The 20,107-nt window shown below is 48.2% G+C and overlaps 1 protein-coding gene across 1 annotated transcript in view; it reads right to left on the bottom strand.

Annotated features, from left to right (window-relative positions):
* The window catches only part of LOC146805589 (E3 ubiquitin-protein ligase HERC2-like), a 1,563,844-nt gene that overhangs the window by 1,001,867 nt on the left and 541,870 nt on the right, over positions 1-20,107 (bottom strand). Inside the window, 2 exon segments of the mRNA XM_085622871.1 lie at positions 9,457-9,604; positions 15,774-15,958. Of these exon segments, the coding sequence (XP_085478997.1) occupies positions 9,457-9,604; positions 15,774-15,958 (333 nt within the window).

The following is a 20,107-nucleotide window of genomic DNA, read 5'->3' as shown; positions in this document are numbered from 1 at the left end:
GAAAGAGAAAGAGAAAGAGACAGAGACAGAGACAGAGACAGAGACAGAGACAGAGAGAGAGACAGAGAGAGAGAGAGAGAGAGAGAGAGAGAGAGAGAGAGAGAGAGAGAGAGAGAGAGAGAGAGAGAGAGAGAGAGAGAGAGAGAGAGAGAGAGAGAGAGAGAGAGAGAGATAGATATAGAGATATAGAGATATAGAGATATAGAGATATATGCTCATCGGACACCGGGTGCGAACCCACTTGTCTGTTGTGGACCCCGCAGGTAGTGGAGGCCCGAGGACGCCCCAGGAACGGGAGAGGACCCAAGGGAGGCCTGCAAAACCGTAGCATAGGCCTCCATTTGGGCCCGAGTCGTCCTCGCACCCGGATAGGGCGGATGGAGGAGGGACGACTTTCGAGGGCTCACGTTCCAGGAACCAGTGCCCCTGACAGATGAAAGTGAGGTCGAGGACCTCGGCGACATGCGCCGCCACTTACCAAGAAGTGGTGAACAACGGCCCCGGACCCCAAAGGGCGATCGACGGCGAAACTGCATTGAAGAGGCCGTGGGACGAGAGGACTCTGACCGTGACAGCCGTGCCGCAAGAAGCTTCATCCGGCGCTCCCGCCGGGACTTCGGCTTGTGGTGTTGGCAGGCTTCGCAGTCCGTGGAGTCGTGGTGCTCGCCCAGACACCACATACAAATAAGATGCGGGTCCGTTGCGGACATTTGCAGCGAACAGGAAGTACAGGATTTAAAGCCAGAGGGTATCGCACACTGTTCCAGATGCGAAGCGGCGAAAAAGGGTCTGAAAACAGGCCAGAGGAACCGCTCACTCCGGAACCGCTTTGCACGCTGAAAAGAAGGAAAACTGATATCAGCGTGCCGTGAGGGACTTATATGACCTCACTGATGTCACGTACGTGAACGACGTCAGGGCGGGGTCGTGTGGAGCCGTCCCCCGGCGCGCATAGGAGGTGCTGTAAAAAAAAAAATATGGATTCAGTCTGATGCCTGGGGATATTCTAAGTTAAGGAATCTGCGGCTAGATGTCTATCAGATATTTGAGTAACTCCATGGGTGAGTGGTGGTGTGTGAGTATCTGTATAGGTGTATGAGTGCATATATCAGTGGCTGTATTGATAAGTGACTGCATGTATGAGTGTCTGTATGGGTGAGTGGATGTGTGTGTAGACCTATGAATCAATGATTGAATATGTACTAACTGGTATTGATGTGTCTATGGTTTTGAGAATTGTAGTCTGTATTTTAGAGTAAGTGTATGAAAAGGTTATATTAGGGTGTGAGGAGATGCATCAGATATTAAATGGATGATGTCATCAGTGATGTCATTTAAGATATCATCAGTGATGTCACTGACCAGGTCATGAGTGATGTAATATGCGACGTCCTCAGCAGTGCATTGCGGGGGAGCGAGTTATAGTTAGCTCAGCTAACTATAACGGCTGAATTTCTCTGCTTTTTTATGAGTGAAATGTCAGCCTAACTATAACGTCCCTGAAACCTGTGTTTTTTTCAGTGAATTTGTAAGGTTTTTCAAATGTTAAGTACTAACCATAACTTCCGTGAAACCTGTGGGTTTTTTCAGTGAATTTCGATGTTTTTTTAACTAGCAATCATGTTTGCAGAGTGGTGGAGAAAGGGGGCTGGGCCCCCAACTAGCGCTCAGGAATTCCGCTGCGTAGGACTTACAGGAGGTACCAGGAGGGCTTCTTGCCCCCCTTCCCCCCCCCCCCCCCCCCCAAGTCCCTTAGGAGTAAAGTGGACTTCATCCCCCAACCCGCAGTGTGCCAGGAGACGCGTCTGCAGAGTGGTGGAAAAAGGGGGGCGTGGCCTCCTTCGACCTTTTAGCAATCCCACTGTGTGGGACTTACTGGAGGTAACAGGAGGGGTAGTTGGCCCCCAAGGACAATCTTGGAGGCCAACCACCCATCATATTACCTCCAGTAAGTCCCACATAGCAGCATTGGTAAGTTATCCTAGCATGCCACGCCCCCTTTGCCCACCAGGCTGCAAACGCGCTCCCTGGCGCTCTCTTGGATGAGGATTTAAGTCCTCTTGCCTCCTGAGGGTCCTTAGGGGCCAACTAGCCCACCTGATACCTCCAGTAAGCCCCACACAGTGGGATTGCTGAGAGGTGGACACAGACCACGCCCCCTTTTTCCACCACTCTGCCAACGCACCTCCTGGCATGCTCTTGGTTGGGGGATGAAGTCCCCTTGCCTCCTGAGGGTCCCTGGGGGCCAACTAGCCTAGCAGGTACCTCCAGTAAGCCCCACACAGTGGGATTGCTGAGAGTGGTCCAAGGCCACGCCCCCTTTTACACCACTCTGCAAATGCGCCTCTTGGCACACTGCTGCTCGGGGGATGAAGTCCACTTTAGTCCTGAGGTTGTCATGACACAAGAGGACCTCAACACTCCACCAACAGTAAATTTCTCAGGAACTACTGAATGGATTTACATCATTTAACAAAAAGAAAGCATTCTGAACCAAGCTTTTCGCCAAATTTGGTGTAATTCCGTTCAGCAGTTCAGGCTGTAGCTCCTCGCCAAGGTTTAGAGCACCCTCACCTACCTGAACTTTGGGGGTGGTCATTTAATGTGAGTTTTGAGTCCTAGGGGAGAGAGAACACAGACACAATTGAACAATCTGCTGCGTAAACATATCAGTGTGTTCTGTGTTGCAACTAGGTTTCCATTTAAGCTTTGTAGACTAAACAATCAAACAGAGATGAACAGATGTCATATGAATTTATTCTGTGAAGGGGCAGAACAACTACCACACACAGTTGGTAATTCCCTTGATGCTGAATCCACTTCAAACAACTGAATCTTCAACTAATAAATGAACCTCTTTCCTGCAATTCTAAATTACTTCCTGCAGTACAAATGCATGGAAATATCCTAGAATGATGCCTACTGATTTCTAGTTGCCATTTATTCACAATTATGAATAAATGCAATTCTAACATACAAATCCATTGCCTGTGTTTATGCTGTTGCGACAGACATCCAGTGCATGACTTCATAACGCTGTGCTGCGCTTCATAAACCTGTGCTTCTCTGATACTTTGCCAACATATTTATAGCAATATATCCATTTTCTTGCTCAAGCCAATTGGTGATCACTTAATATTGTTGTAAATCTCTTTAGAGGTCATGAGTTTATTATAAGAGATTGTCTGAATCTGTTGATTGCATCAGAAAAAGTATTGCAGTGAGGTATTATGTTACCATAACCCATACATCTCAATTAATCTCACACACTCACTGCTAGAAACGCTTTTGCAAATACTCCTGAAGGACTATATTGATGCAAAGAAAGATTCACCCTCCGTTCCAATAGTGATCTCCAAACTCCAATCCTGAATGTCTTACTAACAGTCATCTATTTGTCACTGGACACTACATGCCGTTTAACTGCATGAAAAAGGTAATCATACAGACAGTAGGGTAGGCACAGCTAAAGGTGCTTGTGTAACATCCATTTTTAATTTGATTATGTCAAAAGAACAAGTTACTTACCTTCGGTAACGCTTTTTCTGGTGGATACAGTATCTGCCTGTGGATTCCTCACCTTGTGAAAATCCCCTGCGCCAGCAACATTCGGAAACTTTTGTAGCTCTCCACGCCGACGAGGACGACGTCACAGAGGCACGGCTCCGCTCACGGCTCCGCTGACGTCACTGGACCCATAAGAAGACCTCGTCGGCGCGATGACGTCAGTTCCACCCTTTTTTCCGTGCCTTCAAGGCACACTAACGGATTGACAGCAATATATATACAGTATACACAGTACATAATATACAAAACAACACACACAGTGTGGAGATAATATAGGAAGGCGAAAGAAATAACACACTGCCTTTGACAGTAACAAATACATTTTGAAACATCATCATCAGTATTGTAGGTATACAAGGGTGGACAACGGGGAGGCGGGTGGATCAGTGAGGAATCCACAGGCAGATACTGTATCTACAAGGAAAAGCGTTACTGAAGGTAAGTAACTTGTTCTTCTGATGGATACATCTGCCAGTGGACTCCTCACCTTGTGAAAAGATTCCCACAGCAGTCCCACTCCCGGAGGAGGGTGTCCACCCTTCTATACCAGAAAGTCCTGAAGGACAGAACGAGCAAAGTGTCCGTCCCTCCTCACCTCGGAATCCAAGCAGTAGTGCTTCGCAAAAGTGTGGAGGGAGGCCCAAGTTGCCGCTCTACAAATGTCCTCCACAGGAACACCTCTAGGCAAGGCAGATGTAGAAGACTTTGCCCTGGTAGAATGAGCCCTTATACCCTCTGGAGGTTCCTTACCGGCCAAAGAGTAAGAAATCTTGATGAACAAGATAATCCATTTGGAAAGGGTGCGCTTGTGCACCGCTCTGCCTTTCCTGCAGCCAACAAAGCCCACGAAGAGCTGGTCGTCCACTCAAAAGTCCTTAGTCCTATCAAGGTAGAAGCTCACCGCCCTCTTAGGGTCCAAGCGGTGAAGCTGCTCCTCCTCCTTGGAAGGGTGAGGGGGAGGATAGAAGGTAGGAAGGGTAATGGATTGCCCCAGATGGAAAGAAGTTACCAACTTAAGCAGAAAAGCAGCCCTGGTCCTGAGTACCATTCTTTCAGCATGAATGGTAAAGAACGGGGGTTTTGAACTCAGAGCTTGAAGCTCACTTTTCCTCCTTTCCGAGGTAATGGCAACGAGAAAGACCGTTTTAAAAGATAACAGCCTTAAGGGACACTTGTGCAAGTACTCGAAAGGAGAACCCATTAGGTAAGTTAAGACAAGCTTTAAGTCCCATTGAGGCACAATAAAAGGAGTAGGCGGAAACTTATTGGTAAGGCCCTTAAGGAATCGTAAAACAATAGATGACTTAAACAATGATGGCTGATCCGGCAAGCAAAGGAAAGCCGATAGATATCCCTTCACAGTGGCTACAGCAAAGCTTTGCTGAGCAAGAGAAAGAGCAAACTGAAGGATGTTGGATAAACGAGCCCTCAAAGTGTCAATAGATTTCTTTCCGCACCAAAGAACACATTTAGACCACCTATAAGAATAAATGGATTTAGTGGAATGACGTCTGGCAGACAATATTACATCTACCACATCAGGCGGGAGAGAAAAATAATTCAGGTTGCCCCGTTCAATCTCCAGGCATGAAGGTGTAAGCTCTGGAGGTGGGGGGTGTAGAACCTGCCCCTCCGACTGCGAGAGGAAGCCTGCTCTCAGAGGGAGACGGAGCACAGGGCACGAGGAGAGGTGGAGAAGATCTGTGTACCACACCCTTCTTGGCCAATCTGGGGCGATCAATATGACTTGGGCCCGGTCTTGGCGAATCTTCCTCAGAACCCGAGGAATCAAGGGTATGGGAGGAAACACGTAAAGGAGATGTGAGACCCAACTCAACTGAAACGCATCCCCCAAAGCCCCCTTCATCGGATACTGGAGACTGCAGAATGACGGGCAGTGAGCGTGCTCGTGAGTGGCAAACAGGTCCACCCGAGGAGTTCCCCACGTTCGAAAGACGTGACTAACCACCTCCGGATGGAGCCTCCACTCGTGGTCGGCGGCGAACTGCCGACTGAGACTGTCAGCACGCACGTTCAGAACTCCGGTCAGATGATTTGCCATCAGACAAATCTGTTGATCCTGAGCCCAGGACCAGAGACGCAGAGCCTCTCTGCAGAGACAATGCGACCCCACTCCTCCCTGTTTGTTGACATACCACATCGCGGTAGTGTTGTCCGTCAAGACTTGAACCGACTGACCGCGAAGGGAAGGGAGAAAGGCCTTGAGCGCCAAACGAATCGCCCGCAACTCCAAAAGGTTGATGTGAAACAACCTTTCCTTTGGAGAAAAGACCCCTGATCTCCAGATCCCCCAGATGAGCACCCCACCCTAAAGTGGATGCATCCATTATCACCGTGGCCACCGATGGAAGAAGATGGAAAGGCTTTCCTTGAGACAGATTGCCCTCCACACTCCACCAAGACAGATCCGCTGCAGCTTCTCTGGAGATCCTCACAGACTCCCTGAGATCTCCCTTGTGCTGATACCACTGCCTGCGGAGGCACCACTGGATCGCCCTCATGTGCCAGCGTGCATGGTTGACCAACAGAATGCAGGAAGCTAACAGACCGAGCAGACGAAGGAGCTTCAGCACTGGAATGACCGCTCCATTGTAAAACAAGGGAATCATTTCCTGTATGTCGAGAATCCTTTGTGGAGGTGGGAATTCTCGACCCACAGTAGTGTCCAGTACCGCCCCTATGAACTGGTTGCGCTGAGAGGGCACCAGGTGAGATTTGGGCACATTTATCGAGAAACCCAATTTGTACAACAGCTGGGCTGTAACTTGCAGATGATGAAGCACCTTCTCTGGCGACTCCGCTTTGATCAGCCAGTCATCCAGATAGGGGAAAACTGGAATCCCCGACCTTCTGAGATGGGCTGCCACCACTGCCATCACCTTGGTGAAGACTCGAGGTGCAGTAGTAAGACCAAACGGAAGGACCGCAAACTGATAATGTTGCGACCCTACCGTAAAACGGAGATACTTCCTGTGCGACTTCAGAATGGGGATGTGGAAATACGCATCCTGCAAGTCGATAGACACCATCCAGTCCTCCTGTTGCAGCGCTTGAAGAACCTGCGCAAGGGTGAGCATCTTGAACTTCTCTTGCTTCAGAAAAAGATTCAAGATCCTGAGGTCCAGGATTGGACGCAGCCTGTCATCCTTCTTCGGAATCAGGAAATACCGGGAGTAGCATCCCTGACCCCTTTCCTGCTCTGGAACCACCTCTATCGCACCTTTTTTTTTTAGTAACGTTAGGACTTCCTCCTGCAGGAGAAGAAGATGGTCCTCCGAGGAAGCACATTAGCAAGGAGGGTAATTTGGAGGAAATTCCCGAAAGGGAAGGGCGTACCCATTTTCTACAAGATCTAGAACCCAAAGGTCTGTAGTAACCGATTCCCAATCCTGTAGAAAATGGGTAAGCCAGTCCCCCACAGGACCACCATGATCCAGAATGGTGGATCTAGGGCTGCTTTGCAGTGGTGGGAGGGATGGAGGAAGAGGAAGAGGAGGAGGAGAGCTGCCAACTTTGAGCACGACCTCCGATTCTGCCCCTGTAGCTCTTATACAGGGTGTTCTGTTGCTGTTGTTGCTGCTGAGGCTGCCTGTAGGTCCGAAAGGACGATCTTCCAAAGCCTCTGTACCTCCTAAAAGAACCCCTAGGTTGTGTCTGCAGACCCAGAGATTTGGCCGTGGCTTTGCTTTCTTTAAATCTCTCCAATGCAGCATCAGCTTTTTTACCAAAAAGACCAGAGCCGTCAAAAGGCAAGTCCAGAAGAGTAGCCTGCACATCAGGGGAGAACTCGGGTGACTTCAGCCACGCACTCCTCCTTGTGGCAGCAGAAGAACCCATGATTCTAGGGACCGAGTCCGCAGTATCCAGGCCACTCTGGATAACCTGACGCGCAGCCGCCTGAGAGTCTGAAAGCACCTCATTAAAGTTCTGTCTGTCCTCCTCCGACAACTTAGGGGCCAGTTGTTTCGCTGAATCCATAAGAGCATGGTTATATCTGCCCAAAAGACAGGTGGCATTTGTTGATTTTAAAGCCATACTGGCAGAGGAGAAGACTTTTTTGGCTGATTGGTCAAGTTTTTTTTAGCATCCCTGTCGCTAGGGACCTGAGGAAAGGCACCTGAAGATCTTTTAGAACAAGCAGCCTGAACCACCAGACTCTCTGGAGAAGGATGGGAAGTTAGAAAGTCTGGGTCCCCTGGAGCCGCCCTGTATCTTCTAGCTACAGTTTTAGAGACCGCAGGAGCAGAGAAGGGCTTACGCCATACTTCCATGACAGGCTCAATAATGGAGTCATTGCATGGAAGTAAGGGTTCTGACACAGAGGAGGGAGAATGTAAAACCTCTGTGAGGATGTTCGGCTTGAACTCAGCAGATGGTAGCTGCAGATCCAAAAGCTCTGCTGCTTTTTTAATAACCGAGTGGTAGGGAGCCACATCTTTAGAAGGAGAATCAGCTGGAGGAGTAATCTCCCACTCTGGTGACAAATCCAAGCCACTAGCTTCTTTCAACTCCTCAAACAAATCATCAGACTCCATGAGCTCACCCTCTTCCATCTCCTCAACCTGATACCTTTGTTCTTCCAGTACCCTTTAAGCTTCTCTCCTGGATCTAATCCTCACAACAGGCGTCGGTGGCGCCGGAGCCGGCGTCGAACCCGGATCCAGAGGAGCAGCCGGAGTCGAACGAGGTCTAGCCGGAGCCGTTGAAGATGGAAGCGGCGTCCATGTCCTCGGCGCCGGGAAATGCCAAGACGGCGTCGCCGGGAAAAAAGGCATAAAAGGAGCCTGAGGGAAGGCTTGAGGAACCCCCAAGTTGAAAGCCATTGGACCCATGGGACCCAAAGGCGCTCCAGAGGGGTACATTGCTCTAGTGAAGACCCCATACATCGCATTTAAATAATGCGTTGGATCTTGACCCGGGCTTGGAAAGGGAGGATATGGCTCAGGCTGAGGCATAACCGGACTCGGGCCGATCGGCGCCGACAGTGGAACCAGCGGAGTCGAAGACTCGTCAGGAGTCGGATCTTCCTCAACTGGACCCGGAGAATGAGCCGGCGTCTGAGATGGAGCCGGAGAATGCTCCGGTGAAGCCGCAGACGTGGTCAGGCCAACAGGAAAAGCAGGAACAGGATCAGGAGAAGGAGACACAAAGTCCTTACGACGTCGAGAAGGTGAGGTCGATCTCGGAGCCGCTTCTCTATCCGAACGATGTCGAGAACCATGCCTCTTCTTCTTTTTGTGCTTCTTGGACTTCGAAGCATGCCCCGACGTCGACTTCGACCTCGACCTTGACCTGGATCTTCTTTGACCTCTCTTCTCCTTTTTCATTCTGGCAATGAATAACTTGGCCTCTCTTTCCTTCAAAGCTTTCGTACTCATCTTGCGGCAGCAAGAGCATCCCTCGATGTCGTGATCCGACGACAGGCACCAGACACAGTCCTCGTGCGGATCCGTGATGGACATGTGCTTACCGCACTCCCTGCACGGCTTGAATCCGGACTTTAGTCGACATTTTCTAACAGGAAGCAAGAAGAAAGAGAGAAACACCAGCAGAAAACAAAGTAACCAGCCAAGCTACGGAGAGTCCTAGAAAACCGTTAGCGTCGATGGCGCGGAAAAAAGGAAACTGATGTCATCACGCCGACGAGGTCTTCTTATGGATCCAGTGACGTCAGGGGAGACGCGAGCGGAGCCGTGCCTCTGTGACGTCGTCCACGTCTTCGTCGGCGTGGAGAGCTACAAAAGTTTCCGAATGTTGCTGGCGCAGGGGATATTCACAAGGTGAGGAATCCACTGGCAGATGTATCCATCAGAAGCAGGATTGTTGTTCCTTACAAATAATTTCTTAGCAGTGGAAAAGAAACTATACCTCGCAGCAGCAGGATATCAGAAGAGCAAGTGCTCAGCAGGCTTCCTAGAAAACCAAAAAGTTTTTCCACTAAGAACTTCATGTCACTTGATCGTTCACTTTTCTCCCAAGATGGCAGGACAGCCTGGAGCAAGCGGACTGCCAGAATCTAAAACGACAAAAAGCAATCATGATTGGTTTCTGAAAATTATTATTTCCAAGGGGATAAGGAAACATGGACAAGAGTTCAGGAATCTAGGTAGTTATGCAGTCATTCACATCTAGTTAGATCATACTTTACTTTCTTTTCACTGGGAATAACATCACAAGATAAATGAAATTCTCCTTCTACACATTCAGGTACACATTTTCCTATGATATTGCATGTGGCAGAATGCTAACAAGAAAAGGCAAACTAACATTTGTGTATTCATCCATACATGTTTCTCTGGTACCAACAAACTAATAATCGAATGGTAGGACTACAACCGAGGATTTACACTAAAATCCTAAATAATAAAATTTGGAGACCATAAATGATCACAAGCGTGCCCCTTCCCATGAGTGGGCATCGTGATATACTAATTAAAGTTAAGAAACGTAACAAAATGTAGTTTGTTGCCCTGACATCTTGTGGGCAATCCGTCCCACTGGTTGAAATCACTCATAGTTATAAGTGAGGCACCGGTGGGAAGGCTAGCACAAATTAATTCAAACAGCTCTTCGATAAAATTCCCTAAATCAATAGGGGGATGATACGTAAAAATCAATGTGCTTAAATCATTCCTGACTATATAAAAATAGAATATCTGAATTAGCTGTAGTATATACCACCTACTGAGTTACCTTTCAAGTATTCTAAAAAAGAAAGCCACAGCCCCTCCACCCACTCTCTTTAGTTAACAATTCTGATAAAGCACTTTATCCCTCAGGTATGGCATTTAAGAAGTCTGTTGTGGAGCTGTCGAACAAGCTGTGTGTGTTGCAAGTACTTTCCATAGTTTACTATTGGCAAGGATTGGTTGTAGGTTTGGGGCGAGGGTGGGATCTGAAACCAAAAAGGAGTTACTCTACACCAGGGATGTCATGTACACCTCCCTATATTGGAGATTCAGTCTCTAAGGAGTGAAGCAATTCAAGCATTGCACAGCCACAAGGCAACATTGCAATTTTCGATTCTGCAACCGGCTACAAGGGGTAGTTTAAGAATGGCATTACATTGTTGAATGAGTACTGCTGGTGTGATGAGGATGGGATGTATACTAAGCACCACTGGAAACTGAGCTTTTAGCCATATGGTTAGCCTCAACATTGAATATGCAAAGGATGCACTATATTCAAGGAACCCCACCTAAAGAACCAACCTGTCATGTAAAGGAGCCCGAGGGACATTCTCTCCAGAACTGCTGCTGCTTTTTGAGCTCACCTCAGATGAGTATTCATGAAGGGGAAGTACAGCTTAGGGGTCATCATGAAATCTTGTACACAGGGACTGCATGGACTTTGGTTCCGAGTTCATCCTGGAAAGAACAGCCTGGAAACCTGGGTAAGGAAATCTTTCATAGGTTGTCAAACCCTCACACCTGTAGCGCTAGGGACTGATAGACAGACAAACCAGTCATCCCAGCTGGGAGACCAGGATGTGGAGTTCTATGTGGAAGGATGGACCAATATTATGCTACTAAAAAGAATCCACAGTATGTCACTGATGGCTACTATGATGAAGACCCTTGCTTAACCCCACCCCACTAACCACCCGTAGGCAAACATCACAGCAGAAAGGAGAGCGGAGATCCATGGAAGGTGGTAACGGTCTCCCAGCAAACCCTGAAGCGGAAACTCCAGAGCTCAAACGGCTTGACAATGAGTGTTCTTAGTGGTATCAGAAAGATCCACATCTTGACCTACCTTCAGGTGCAAGCATCACTCTGGGTCAGCTAGATGGCATTTGTTAATTGGTCCACCCTGGCGTTAATGAAGAATGACTAACAACTTGCAGAACCCACTGATCCAACGTAACTGCCTGTCAGCTGATCAGGCAAAAACATATACTATCCGCAGATGACTCCCAGAGGAGAAGCCAGAGCAGCTTGGTAGCGGCAGCTGAAGAGGAGGAGGAGGACTGACTCTGCTGGAGGCACATAACCTGGAGCCATGAAAAGGCTGAACAGGCTGCTTAAGAGGGTGAGATGACTGCCTATGTTAGTAAGCCAAGTCCCAGGAGTAACCTGAGTAGAAATGACGGGCTGGGGGAGTAAACCCAAGAAGCAGGCTGCAGCACAGCTATCTATGAACTTCTCTAAAGCTGAATCAACCTAGTCTATAAACAGGCTTGAATCTTTAAAATGCATGCCTAAAAGATGCCAGACCGACCCTGGAAACCCTGAGGTTACATCAAACTATTATGAAATCTGTTTATTGGCATTTCTTTTTTTTAAACAAAATACACAGTACATTTCAAGACCAGAATGAGTCACATTTGTAATAGCTTCAACGGTACATATCTAGTCAGGTGTACATTAATTAATGGGAGCGGGCTCATCACCTAACCTTTAATAGACATTGCGGGCCTCTCAACTAAAACTACTATCACAAAGTCCCCTTCGTTATCTTGTCACTGAGAGGCCTCACCACGACATGCCGCTAGTATTCCGCCCACTCACCCCATTTTTGTTTCCATAAACAGTTAACTAACCATGGGATAATGGGGCAGAACATCAAATGCCCAGGTAAAACAACAACAGCAGATTCCGGCCTTTGCTCTAGCAACCCCTTATTCTGTATCCTGTTCCGACCCCCCCCCCCCCCCCCCATCCCCGTGTCCCTTGTACAGGCTGTTTGATCGACATCATCACCTTTCCTGTGTGCCCCACCCTAACAACCAGGCCCCCAGTACAATACTTCATGCCTCACCCTCAGACTGACTGTAGCCCTGCCCCACACAAAGGGCGCCCCCATCTCGCACCCAGCAGGTCCCTGCGGTGTCCCCGTCGAGTCGCATCATGGCCTGTAAGAGTGCCTCCCATTGACTCGCTATTGGTGTCTGCCTGAGGCCTAGTGTTTCTTCCCGCAAGGGGCCGTGCCCTCCGCCCTCGCCCACACCAGCAGTGAACCCCGCCATGCTCGCGCGTGGGGCGGATCCGCCGCCTTCCAACGCTTGATGAGCAGTCGCTTCGCCACCACCAGTCCCAAATCGAGAAACCTAGAGGCGACCCTCGTGGAGGGAGTTCTGGGAAAGAGGTGTAACAAGTAGACCGGCCACTCGAACGAGAGCTGACCACCCGTGCATGCGCGGAGCGCTCCATGAACCACCCGCCAGTACGAATCCAGTGCGGGGCAGCTCCACAACATGTGGACCAGCCTGGCATCCAGTTCCCCACAGCGAGGACAGCCCGCATCCGCACGATGGAGTCGGGTGTGAGATACGCTCTATGTAGAATAAAGAATTGTATTTGGCGAAAACGCATGTTCCTGGGGATCTTCGTCGGGCCCTGCAGCGCTCTGTCCAAGGCTACATCAAACTATAACGACAAATCACTATACTAGTCCCCATAGCCCATCCCGCACATTCTCCATGCAGACATATAAAATGTACTTGGCCACATCCCAACTGTCGTGGACCATCTGGTAAAAAGAATTTCGGAACTCCTCAGGGAGGATGGGTAAGATCTCACACATCATATCCCAGAGGGGATGGGTATATCTTCTCAACAAGCAAACAGTATTCAAAGACCACAATGCAAAACTCGAAGAGAGTACACTCTTGCCAAGCATGTTAATGTACTTCGATTTTCTAGGGCGGAGGGAGGGGCAATTGTGAAGGAATTTTAGTTCATCTTGCTGACCGAAGCTTTAACTACAAGGCTCTCCACTCTGGGATGCTGTGCCAAGGAGTTCGGATGATCCTGAGCAGGTCAAAGGTGCATAGAGATGGGTTGAACTATCAGTGGCACCAAACTTGGTTTCAACCATGTTGCGATTAAAGTTTCTGTTAGAGCTTCACTGGAAAGTAGCAAGGGTTCTGAAGATGAATGATCAGGATTCATGATTTCTGTAATTACATTTGCTTGGTTTTCCACAGTTGGCTACTGTAGTTCCAGGCACCTCTACAGAGTACCGCAGCAAAGGAGGCACTTTCCTTTAGTAGAGGCTGAAATGGGAAATCAAATTGTGCTGCTGATGAGGTATCCTGGTCACTAGCATTCTGAAGGTCTAAATACGGACTATCATCAGTATAGTGATGAAGTAACAAATTGGCAACCTCGCCTCCTAGTCATGAGGACCACTGTGAATGTCTTGTATTGCATCTGAACCAATCATAGTCTGAAGGAACTGAAAATACTAACATTGAGGCAACTATTGCTAGCAATTCTCCTACTTTATGGGATTTACCTTACTGATATTGTAACAAGACACTTGCTGAGTTCTTGCTGAACTTGGTTTTGGATCAGAGATGTGTGCATAGCTCAGATACAGAACTGGCACCTCTGGAGCTGGGGGAAGGAGTTGAATGGGCCAAAACCAACGTAGCCTATGGCAAATTCGCAGAGGTGCAGTCTGGGGTCAGCAGGGAGCTGGGCGGATGCCTAACTGAGTCAGCTGGTGCCAGAGAAAGCCCCACACGTAGAAGTCCGACTGGCGGGGGGAGGAGGTGGGAGGGGTTAGGGAGATCCAGGATCTTTAAAAAATAAGCTGCAGTCACACCCCTTTAAAGCTATTTCCCTGCTGCAGAGTTGAAGATGGACCAGAGAATTTGGTGGCCATCAGCTTCAGATGGAGGATGGGATCATTGTCAGATGATTGGTATGCTGTCTGTCCATATGAGTGCTAACTGTGTGGGCTCTCCCTGTGGAGAGGACCTCCATTCTGGACTTCTTGTGCTTTTGGCAATACTTGTGCTTCAACATAGTCTTTCACTTACCCAAGAATGGAGCCAGGACTAGTACTGGGATTTGGAGCCAGAAAAGGCCTGAGATTTGGACAGACCTCGTTTTTTGTGCTTGGCGATGTACAGCTTCACCCTCCTGCTCCCTGTTGATCTTTGAGTGCATCAGGGAGCATTTGGCTCATGTCTTCGAATCATGCCAAAGGCAGCCATCATGCAAGTCTGAATTTAACATCCTCTTCCTGCAGGTGTTGCATGGCTTGATGTCGGTAGTCATCAGGGGAGAAAAATCCCTAGCACATTGTAACAAACAGATTTTTTTTATTAAAGAGGTTATTGAAGAACCAATAGAAATTCTGGACTGTATTACAGGGTGCTGAAAAATATGAACGGACGTCAGCGCAAATAGGTGGCGCCTACATACAGCTCTGTGCTATCACTTTAGGAGGCGGGGCAAGACCGATGCAGTGTCCAATGGCATTACCTTTCGCCACACAGAAGCAATGGCTACAATAAATTCCAGATCATGCCTGGCACCTGGGGATTTCAAAAGGTGAAGAACTCCTCATGCTGTTTATTTTTAATGGAGGAAAGTCAAGATCATGTCCCCCTCAAGAAAGAGATAATAGCTTCCAGAGTGTCATTTTGGACAGACGAGTTAGAGGACTGGAGGCCTGTTTAATATGGGTTGACAATAGCCATCTATTGACTGGACTGAGATTCGGCTCCATCACATCACTTCATTGAAGCAGGTTTCCTGGAGACCAGAACTAGGTCGTTGGGATAATTGTTATAGACAAACTATTACGCCCTTTTGTATTTTTGATTATTTTTGTTTTTAAGATCCATAAGAATTTTTTATCCCTGTAATCAAGGAGAGTCTATACATTTCATGTCCTCCGGCCTTTTTATAAATCATCTTTACCTCCTCTCTGGATTGGTTCTGGGGGTGAACTGTTTTGTGACTGTGGCAGTTACAAGAAGAAATACATTTAATTTCTGCTAGAATTTAGTGTTATGTATTTTGAACCATTTTGATGTATTTCATCCTAGATCAACTATTTTTGGCTTTGGATATGCTATTAATCTTTGTTTTTACATAGTTGACTCATGCAATATGTATGATTAGGCTGTTATTTTTGATTGTGGAATGCATATTTTTAATACTCGTCTTTATGGTTCAAAACACACTGGAAAACAACATTTTAAAACTACAGTATGTGGGGGACGGGGTGCAGCAATACAACGGTGCATATCATATACTAATCTAACATGCATTTCATGAGCATGTTTATTTCAGGACTAGTAAATAAATGTAAATACATATTAGAGCAAATACCAATACAGTTTTTTTGATACTTGATTGGTTAGAAGCACAGTGCGCAAAACAAATGTCTACTATCCAGTTCTTATAAAGGCTTTAAACCAGTCTCCTGGCAATTGAGGGCATTACCTGTCTCTGCAAAGAAGTCGCGGTGAAAGACTCATGTCCTTCTACAATCTTCATCAGTAAAGTGATCCACTGAGACATGCTAAGAGTGCTGCACATCTGAGGCATGAGTGCGATGCTGCGGATAAATCCCAAAGTACACCAACTTCTGTGCTGTTCTTTATAGACCTGCTTATTTGGTAAAGATACTAGAGAAAAATAAGAACAAGTCTGTGGTTAACAGTCCCGTAAAGCTAAATAATCTATACATGTAGCCTGTAGAAACAACTGTTCACTGGTTATCTAGACAATATATACAGACATATATAACTGAAATCACCCATAGTTAAAAACATTTAGTGTCAGTCTGCGCTACTCTCATATCTTCACCTTATTCCTGTCCTAATATGGTGAATGACAAGTTAATTACTGACATGTAAAAAGCGTGTATGAGCAACCAATAGCGAGGGTGAAAATAAATGGGGCTTTGTCAACTCCATTGTGCTTGCATTTTGCTGTGGTTATAAAAATTCAGGCAGAATGGATTCATCATGCCAGCCTTGTGCAATGATTTGAGCAAGATGGGATGACACCGAGGTCTGTGTGTGGATATACAAAAGTTATATTCTCTTCTTTATTAGTTACAGTCAGTAAGCCAGTCTATAAAAAAAATATTAAAGCTCTTCGGAACACTGTCAGGCCTGATGGTCAATTGCGGTACATTTGTGACCTTCCCGTAGCCTAGAGGAGAGAAAGCGATGAATTGGCAAATCAGACTATCAAGAAAGCGGTCTTTTAAGCTAGACATTTAATACAACTGCAGTTAGCAATGGCGCACCTCTGCCACCCCCATGAGACAAGTGGACCAATTTGGATGTCAGGGATAGGTACAAGCCAACCAGAGGGGGAGTGCGAGGGAGATGGTTTGGTGTCCCGGACAACCTTCATATGATTGGAGTGAAGTGCAGCCCACACCACCACTGAATCTTAAGGTGGACAGAATACTGAGGCAGTTGGGGGGCTTCTTAATGCGCCCTCCCCAGCTTCCCACTATCCCTTGGCCCATTTCAAAAGGGCCACGACAAGAGAGACTAGCTTAGCTACAAACTTGGAATGATCAAGAAGCCATCAGACTGTGGCAGGGAAACAACAATGGCCAAGACAAAGGTACAAACCAATCACAGACATAAACGGCAAGGGTACCCAAGGGTGAGGCGACTATACCCCAACCCGTACACAATGAGAATCAGTCATCCTCAACAGAGACAATGATGCATGCCATTAGCGACACTAGACTATACTTGGAAGGGAAAATGGAAGACATTTGAACAGACGTGTCCTTGCTACAACACAACCTTCGCAAAATGGTAGAGTGGGTAACAAAATGAAAGCACACATCTGGGCAGCAGAAGACCAGGCCCATGCATTGCAGGCCACAATCTTCCGGCTACTGGAGGTAACCAGACGCTTACAAGAGAGCAGCAGAGGGGAAAATGGAGCAACGGAATCAGAATGGAGGCATTCCGGTAGGGTATAAGGGCACATGTACAGAACACTTCCTTCACAGACTGGCTGAAGTCCTGGATCCTCTTAAGAGACCTATACCAATGTTCTGTTGGGGAAAGAGCATATCTAGCTCTCTCAGCAAACCCCCTTCCGGGTTCTTCAATGACCAGTTATAGCACGCTTTCTAAACTAGAATGACAGACATTATCCTGAGAAAGCTTTGCCCGATGGGCACAATCATGTAAGAAAGCCATAAAATTATGGTGTCTCGCGATTACTTCAGTACAGTAGAAGAACCTCTTTCAATGCAGTGAAATAAAAACTCGGGGCTGTACCCGCCTAAATGGCAAAGTAATTTCAGTGGCAGAACCTTCTTCAACACTCTAGAAAAAGCAAGGGACTGGTTTGAGGAAATTATTGCAATGACAGTAAGTGAGACGCGGAGATGTAAATAGGGACTGGAAATCAGAGAAACACCAACGGCCACACAGAAAAAGATCCCAACAGGATGAACAAGTTACTTACCTTCGGTAACGATGTATCTGTAAGAAACATTAGTTAGTTAGATTCCTCACCTTAGAATATCCCCAGGCGTCAGACTGGATCCGGAAGATTTTTCGTCAGCAATACCCCTTGCGCGTCGCTAGGCGTCGTCTGCGGCTCCGCGTCCGTCGTCGGCGTCGTGCGCCGGAATGACGTCGTCGGAGTACTTAGACGCCGCCCTCGCGCGCTGACGTCAGTTCTTGTACATAGCTTTCCGCGCCAGGAACGCAGAGCCATGCAAAGACCGACACTGGTGCCAAAAATAAAATCTAGGGGCCTGAAAAGGATAACCTTAACCCTAGATGTCAGTTCGCAGAACGGGGAGGATGGGTGGGTCGCTGAGGAATCTAACTAACTAATGTTTCTTACAGATACATCGTTACCGAAGGTAAGTAACTTGTTCATCTGAAAGAAACACGTTAGTTAGATTCCTCACCTTAGAATAGATACCCAAGCAATACCATCCCCGGTGGTGGGTCTGCGAACCAAGATCACACCAGAAAGTCCTGGAGGACAGAACGGCCAAAGAAGCCATCCCTCCGGACTTGGCTGTCAAGGCAATAATGCCTGGCAAACTTGTGTAGTGAAGCCCACGTTGCCGCCTGACAGATGTCCTGCAAAGGGACACCCCGTCCCAAAGCAGTAGTAGCCGCCGTGGCCCGAGTAGAATGGGCGCGCAGCCCAACAGGAGGGTCCTTTTTTGCCAAGGAATAACATTTTGATGCACAAAACGACCCACCGAGAGATGGTCCGTTTATGCACAGCTTTCCCCTTCTTAGCACCCACGTATCCAACGAAAAGTTGGTCGTCCACCCGGAACTGCTTTGTGCAGTCCAGATAAAAGGAGAGCGCACGTTTTGGGTCCAGACGGTGGAGCCTCTCTTCCTCTTTGGAAGGATGCGGAGGCGGAAAGAAGGTGGGCAAGGTGACAGACTGCCCAAGATGAAATGGAGTCACCACTTTCGGAAGAAAGGAGGGACGAGGCCGAAGGACAACCTTGTCCGGATGAACAGACAGAAAAGGAGGCTTTGAAGATAAAGCCTGGAGCTCACTCACCCGTCTAGCCGAGGTGATGGCTACCAGAAAAGCAGTCTTAAGCGTCAGCAGACGAAGAGGACAATTATGAAGAGGCTCAAAGGGAGCGCACATTAGAAATGTGAGAACAAGATTCAAGTCCCACTGAGGCATTACAAAAGGGACAGGAGGGAACGTGTGAGTAATGCCTTTTAGAAAGCGTGTAACTACAGGGGACTTGAAAAGAGAAGGCTGATCAGGAAGCTGCAAGAAGGCAGAGATAGCAGCAAGATAACCTTTCAAGGTGCCCAGGGCAGAGCCCTGCCGGGCCAAAGAAAGAAGAAAGAGGAGAACCTCAGAAAGAGGGGCGGAAAGGGGATCCACAGCCTTCGCTGTGCACCATGCCACAAATTTGTTCCACCGGCAGGCGTATACCGTCTTTGTGGAGGGACGCCTGGCTGCCAGAATGATATCACAGACTTCAGGAGGCAAGTCAAATGGCATCAACTGCCGCCGCTCAATCTCCACGCATGGAGGTGGAGGCTGGACAGGTTCGGGTGGAGGACCGTCCCCTGCTGCTGCGACAGAAGATCCTCCCGAAGGGGCAGACGTATCGGAGGATCGGTCAACTTACTGAGTAGCTCGGGATACCAGTACCTTCGTGCCCAATCCGGAGCCACCAAGATGACTTGGGCCCGGTCGTGCCTGATCTTCTTCAGCACTCTGGGCAGAAGTGGTATAGGCGGAAAGGCGTACAACAGACCGCAACTCCACTCGTGACGGAAAGCGTCGCCGAGCGAGTGCTGCCTTGGAAATTCCAACGCGCAGAACTGCTGACATTGCGCGTTCTCTTCGGTGGCGAATAGATCTAACCAAGGCTCTCCCCACTGCTGAAAGAGACCTTGCGCCACTTCGGAGTTCAGACGCCATTCATGATCCATCATGCACCGGCGGCTGAGTTTGTCTGCTCTGGCGTTCAGAGAGCCCGCCAGATGTTGAACCACTAGGGTGACGCCCTGGTGTTCCAGCCATGTCCAGAGGCGCAGAGCCTCCTGACAAAGGGTCCACGACCCCACCCCGCCCGGTTTGTTGCAATACTACATGGCGGTGGTGTTGTCCGTGAACACCTGCACGACACTTCCCCGGACAGAGGGAAGGAAGGCTTTCAGTGCAAGTCGGATCGCTCTCAACTCCAACAGGTTGATGTGGAGACGAGACTCCGCCGGAGACCAGAGGCCTCTGATCTCCGCCTCTCCCATATGGCCAACCCATCCCAGGAGGGACGCATCCGTCAC

This window comes from Triturus cristatus, chromosome 8 (genome assembly GCF_964204655.1).
Source record: "Triturus cristatus chromosome 8, aTriCri1.1, whole genome shotgun sequence".
Lineage (NCBI taxonomy): Eukaryota > Metazoa > Chordata > Amphibia > Caudata > Salamandridae > Triturus > Triturus cristatus.
Note: the sequence above shows the minus strand (reverse complement) of the source record. Positions and strands in the feature narration are given on the sequence as shown.